Source organism: Hemicordylus capensis, chromosome 1, assembly GCF_027244095.1.
Source record: "Hemicordylus capensis ecotype Gifberg chromosome 1, rHemCap1.1.pri, whole genome shotgun sequence".
In the NCBI taxonomy this organism is placed as follows: domain Eukaryota; kingdom Metazoa; phylum Chordata; class Lepidosauria; order Squamata; family Cordylidae; genus Hemicordylus; species Hemicordylus capensis.
In genome coordinates, this window is record NC_069657.1 from 394344881 (window position 1) to 394350902 (window position 6022).

A 6022-nucleotide genomic window follows, 5' to 3' on the forward strand; every position below is an offset into this window, starting at 1 on the left:
CTCGCTTTGCATGTAAGGCGTCTATCTCATATATCAGTTTCACCTTTTAATTTGCATTACTGAAATTAATGAACTTTTGCACGATATTCTAATTTTTTGAGTTTCACCTGTATATGCTCTGATGGGGTACAGTCTGAGCTGTCTGTAACTGATAAGGAGACGGATCTTGAGGTCACGGTGAACAGCTCATTGTTTACTCAAGTTGTGCTAAATAACTCATGTCTACTTGGTGCGCAGCAGCTGAGGCAAATTCCATGCTAGGAATCATTAAAAAGGGGACTGGAAATAAAACTGCTAATATCTAAATCTACGGTACAACCACATTTGGAGTACTGTATAGAGTTCTGGTCACCATATCTCAAAAAGGTGCAGAAGAGGGCAACCTTCTTCTGGAAAAGGTGCAGAAGAGGGCAACCAGAATTATCAGGGGGCTGGAGCACCTTCCTTATAAGGTAAGCTTATAATACTTGGGGCTTTTTAGTTTAGGGAAAAGGTGACTAAGGGAAGATATGATAGAGGTTTATAAAATTATGCCTGATGTGGAGAGAGTGAATAGGGAGAAATTCTTCTCCCTTTCTTACAACATAGAACCAGGCATCATCCCATGAAACTGATTGCCAGGAATCAGGATCAACAAAAGGAAGTACTTTTTTCACATGGTGCATAATTAATATATGGAATTCTCTGCTGAGGGATTGGCTTTAAAAGGGGCTTTTCAGAGGCTATCTGCCTTTGAACTTGAAGGTAGCCTATATAGACTGGTAGCCACTGATAGGTTTTTCCTCCAATAATTTGTTTAATGGCTATATAGGCCAGATTCAAAGGCAGAAGGCCTCTAAATGTCCACTGTAGGGGGCAGCCATGGTGGGAAAGGGAGCATGCTTTCATTTTCTGCTTGTGGGATTCCCAGAGACTTCTGGTGGGTCACTGAGAAACAGGATGCTGGACTAAACAGGCCTTGAGCCTGATCCAGCAGGTTCTTCTTATGTACACTGCATGTATATATCGGGTGGTACAGAAATATGATAAATAAATAAATGTTCTTAGGAGTAATGTACGTTGCTTTTGCTAGTGAATCATGGGCCAAAAAGTCCTTTGAAATGATTTTCCTAAGCTCAACCTATCAAAGCACTGTTAAGAATGCTTTTGCACAGCCTTTCCTCTTCTATGTCTTGCTTGCAGGATTGGAACGAAATGACTGAACTTGTGTCCTCCAGTGGAAACTACTGCAACTATCGCAAAGCTTTTGCTGATTGTATTGGCTTCAGAATACCAATCTTAGGAGTCCACTTGAAGGATCTGATAGCAGTTCATGTTATCTTTCCAGACTGGCTCAGTGAGAACAAAGTCAACATTGTGAAGATGCAGCAGCTTTCAGTCACCTTGAGTGAACTGGTTTCCCTGCAGTCTGCCTCTCACCATCTTGAGCCAAACATGGACTTAATTAATCTGTTAACGGTAAGCTTCAGGAAGATTTGGCTTAGAGATCTTCCTTATCCCATTACTCTCTCCTTTTCGATTAAATTGATAGTACTAAAAGTTGGACTGAATTCAGTGGGTTTGCTAGTCCAACAGGTTGCATAGCTTCTGAAAAACAGAGTTAACTAGGAAAAGATACAAAAAAATGATATGAAACTATTTGATGCAAACTAAGTGGGAACATTAATAGAATCAGAGGGCATTTCCACTGTGTAGCATGCAGATGTGCTGATTCAATTAACCTGTCATATGCAAACTGTCCATGGAGAGAGGGGGTTGCTGCTAGTTCAGACAGTACATCAAAGTCTAGCTCGGAGTTCCCCAAACTTCTAATACCTGGAACACAGATTTTGGTTTAATTGACGTTGGAGGCACACTTCACTCTTTCACCTAAATACTTATGTTTTCTAAGTCACCTCGCAGAATAATAGGCAGGGTGTCTCATCCTTGTTTTGTCTAGTCAGCCAGAGCTCAGATATGCTTCCTTAGCAATGGTGATGGCCCAACAGCAGCCATCAGTGAATGAGAAGTTTAGAGCTGAAGAAGCTTCTGAAGGGAAATTAAACACCTGTCAGCTATGGCACAAACTGCATCAGAGAATCTAGGCGAGTCTTCCTTATTGCCTCCCTTGGGATTATATCACTGCCCACCTTTTGTAAGATAGAGAGAAAGAATGTTGCATAGGCCTCTTTCCTGTGATGGGCATAGAGTGAAGCTGCAATCTGGACAAGCCCTAAACAGAGGCCGAAGGAAATATAATCCAGTTCCTCACCAAAGATGGGCTGTCAGCTGACTAGCCCTCTCCCCTGGTGCCTAGTCACCCCATACACACATCAGATCAGCTTGTGCAATCCAGACCACATTGCAGAGATGGATTTAGAATTAGTGTGACCCTGTGCTCTGCTTCTTGTTTGAGGGCCCCCATACCCAGCCCCCCTTGGCTGGATAAGGTGAGGTACTTAAATTGGTTTTGTAATCTCACTGTTTTCTTCATACCACTTGAGAAACTGCATGACACATGAAGTTGAAAAAGGACAGCGTGCCCTTTTGGTTTTCAAGTTAAACCAGATTTCAGCAGTATTGACAGCTGCTCTCGAAGAACTCATCCATTTGGCTTCCCCTTGCTCACTCTCCGTGGGTGTGCATGCCCGAGAGGGGAGAACAGAACTTAGATACTAGGCAGGCAGGCTAGGGGACGCAGATCAGCCTGCTTGCAAAGCAGGTGCATGCACAGAACCTCTGACTTGTCAAGCAGGTTGCAGCAACTGCTGGAAGGGATGTGTACAGCAGCAGTTGAGGAAGCTACCATGCTCTTTGCTGATGTGGGGATGGCGGAGGGCCCCCTGCTGAAGGCTTCCCACCCCAAACAAAGACAATGATGCTTTGCCTTGGCATGCTTACTCCCAGCTCTGAGACACACACACACACAGACACAGACACACACACACACACAACTTCCTGCTGAGGTTCTTTCATTCTTTCCATATCTCTCCCTCCCCACATGCCCACACTGCCTTGAGGAGGAAAAGAGAGTGGGGGAAGCCAGAGGACTTTGCTTAACTGATGAATAAGAGTCTCTTGGCTCTCACCTTGAGCAATTCTCATGCAGCAGTTCAGCACCTCTGAGCAGCAACCAGATAGCAGCCATCTGGAAAAACTCTCCTATCATCCAGGGGCCCTGTGGCACTGCATGATTGGGTTCATTGTAAATCTGCCACTGCCGCATTGTGCTGCAGGCAGGGATGGAGCAAGTACACCTCAGAAAGACACCTGTAGGCTCTATATTCTAGGATTGAGAGCTTTTTTGCACTGGTGGCAGTTTATGATCTTTTGCACACTTCCTGTGATCGTCTGAAGTACAGCAGGAACATGAAGAAAAAAAATCACATTCAAGTAGGAACTATTTGCTTTGTTCCATTTAACAGAGACTTAAGTTCTGGGCGGTATAAAAATATGTTTGATAATAAATAAATATGCCTTAACTATGCAGTATTAATTACTTTATTTTTTTCCAAACTACAAAAAGCCAAACATTTCTAGACAAAGCAGATAAAGTGATTTTTTTTCCTCCCCAGGGGTTACAAATAATGGCTTCCTAAGTAAAATGTGCATATGTGTGCATACAAGCATTATATATACAGGTGAAACTCGGAAAATTAGAATATCGTGCAAAAGTCCATTAATTTCAGTAATGCAAATTAAAAGGTGAAGCTGATATGAGACAGACGCATTACATGCAAAGCGAGATAAGTCAAGCCTTAATTTGTTATAATTGTGATGATCATGGTGTACAGCTCATAAAAACCCCAAATCCACAATCCCAGAATATTAGAATATTACATGGAACCAAGAAGACAAGGATTGTAGAATAGAACAATATCGGACCTCTGAAAAGTATACAGTGTACTGTGCTTGATTGGCCAGCAAACTCACCTGACCTGACCTGACCCCATAGAGAATCTATGGGGCATTGCCAAGAGAAGGATGAGAGACATGAGACCAAACAATGCAGAAGAGCTGAAGGCCGCTAATGAAGCATCCTGGTCTTCCATAATACCTCATCAGTACCACAGGCTGATAGCATCCATGCCACGCCGCATTGAGGCAGTAATTGCTGCAAAAGGGGCCCAAACCAAGTACTGAATACATATGCATGCTTATACTTTTCAGAGGTCCGATACTGTTCTATTCTACAATCCTTGTCTTCTTTGTTCCATGTAATATTCTAATTTTCTGGGATTGTGGATTTGGGGTTTTCTTGAGCTGTACGCCATGATCATCACAATTATAACAAATTAAGGCTTGACTTATCTCGCTTTGCATGTAGTGCGTCTGTCTCATATCAGTTTCACCTTTTAATTTGCATTACTGAAATTAATGGACTTTTGCACGATGTTCTAATTTTCCGAGTTTCACCTGTACATAGTGACACTTCTGTATGATCTGCAACTCCTTTTTCCAATATTTTGATTTTTGGAAAATTAACTTAAATTGCTGTTTGTTATGGCCACAAAGGAAATATTGAAAACAAAGTAGTGGGAAAATAAAGAAATATAGATGTGTTGCATCTGAGTTTCCTCTCTTTGGAACTATTTTTGCAGGCAAATATTGTAACTACTGAGTCATAATAAAAGTTAGTTAAGGAAATTCGGCCTTCTTCATCAGAGCAATAATTCAGCATTTGCATTCTTGGCATTCTGTCTCCAATAATGGCCAGCTGGCAAGGGCAGTCACAAATATGATATAGTGGTGATACCCCTTCTAACTGGGAAAAGAGACACTTTCTGAAGTGGTGGCTCTCTTGTATTTAGCAGAGGGAGAACAACTGTCCCTTTTCTTCGCTGCATAGCTTGCCTCCCAGTGGCTGTTAGTTGGTCTCTTGTGCTTCTTTTTAGACTGTGAGTCCCTTTGGGACAGGGAACCATTTCTCATTTCTTTACCGTGTGTGTGAGAGAGGGAGAGAGTTGAAAAGTGAAATATAATAATAATGTCCATCCTATGTCAGTTCTTCCATTGGCTAGTCAGCTGCTTCTCAACATGGAAATGGCATTTTTGGCAATCCATCAATATGTTTTTAAAAAATTTTGTGTATAGCTTTTATGTCCACTTACATTCAGCTTTTGGTCATCGGTTTCCACTAAATGAATAGATGGTCACCTTCAGAACAGAGCATTCAGACCGGCTTAATCATGACTAAGTCCCATTGAAATTAATGGGACTTGTTAGTCATGACTAATTCATCTCATTGATTTCAGTGTTGGTTAGTCATGGAAACTAAATGGCATCCCAGAAGCAGAAGAGCAGCCTTTCACTCATCACACAAATTTTATCATTTTAGATTAGGAACAGTGGCTGACATTTATATCTATCCAAAACTGCTTTGGGAACTTTTGTTGAAAAGCAATATATAAATATTCATAGTAGCAGTAATAGTAATGAAGCATTGGTGCAATGGGAGAAGCACCAGTACTTCTGAAAAGTTCAACTAACTCAGCTCCACTGCTGAGTGGAGGACAAATTTTTGTGGGTACAAATTTTGACAACCTCCCTTTCCCTGGGAAGAATTCTGTGCCACCCAAAAATATGTCCTTGAGGGTTAGCCCTCAGGGACACACACACTTTTGGGAACACAGAGGGTTTCCATGGGAATGGGACGTCACCAACGTTCATTCATTCTCTCTCTCTCTCTCTCTCTCTCTCTCTCTCTCTCTCTCTCACTCACTCACTCACTCACTCACACACACACACACACACACACACAGAGTATTAGTCTGGAATCCTTCTGGCATTTCTCCCATTAGTCAGGATATTAACCAGTGCTTTGCTTTATATCCAGTTTCCACTATGATCCTTGCTGCTGAACTGGTTTTCTTTCTGTCATTTGATTTGCTGGTCAATGACCGAATAAACTTATATCGATCTATCATTTCTGTCATTTGGTACTTTGTCATTTTATCTATTATTTAGACAAATACTCTACTGAAGCTCACATTTTCCCCCACAATTATAAATTTGGCTGCAATGAAATAATTAACAAGATTAC

The 6022-nt window shown here is 41.6% G+C and overlaps 1 protein-coding gene across 7 annotated transcripts in view; it reads left to right on the forward strand.

The window, feature by feature from the left end:
• The window catches only part of RASGRP3 (RAS guanyl releasing protein 3), a 106657-nt gene that overhangs the window by 70219 nt on the left and 30416 nt on the right, over window positions 1-6022 (forward strand). For all 7 annotated transcript variants that reach the window (XM_053303934.1, XM_053303923.1, XM_053303946.1 and 4 more), the window contains one exon: window positions 1183-1458. In XM_053303934.1, coding sequence (XP_053159909.1) covers window positions 1183-1458 — 276 coding nt within the window. The remainder of the gene's footprint in view (window positions 1-1182; window positions 1459-6022) is intronic.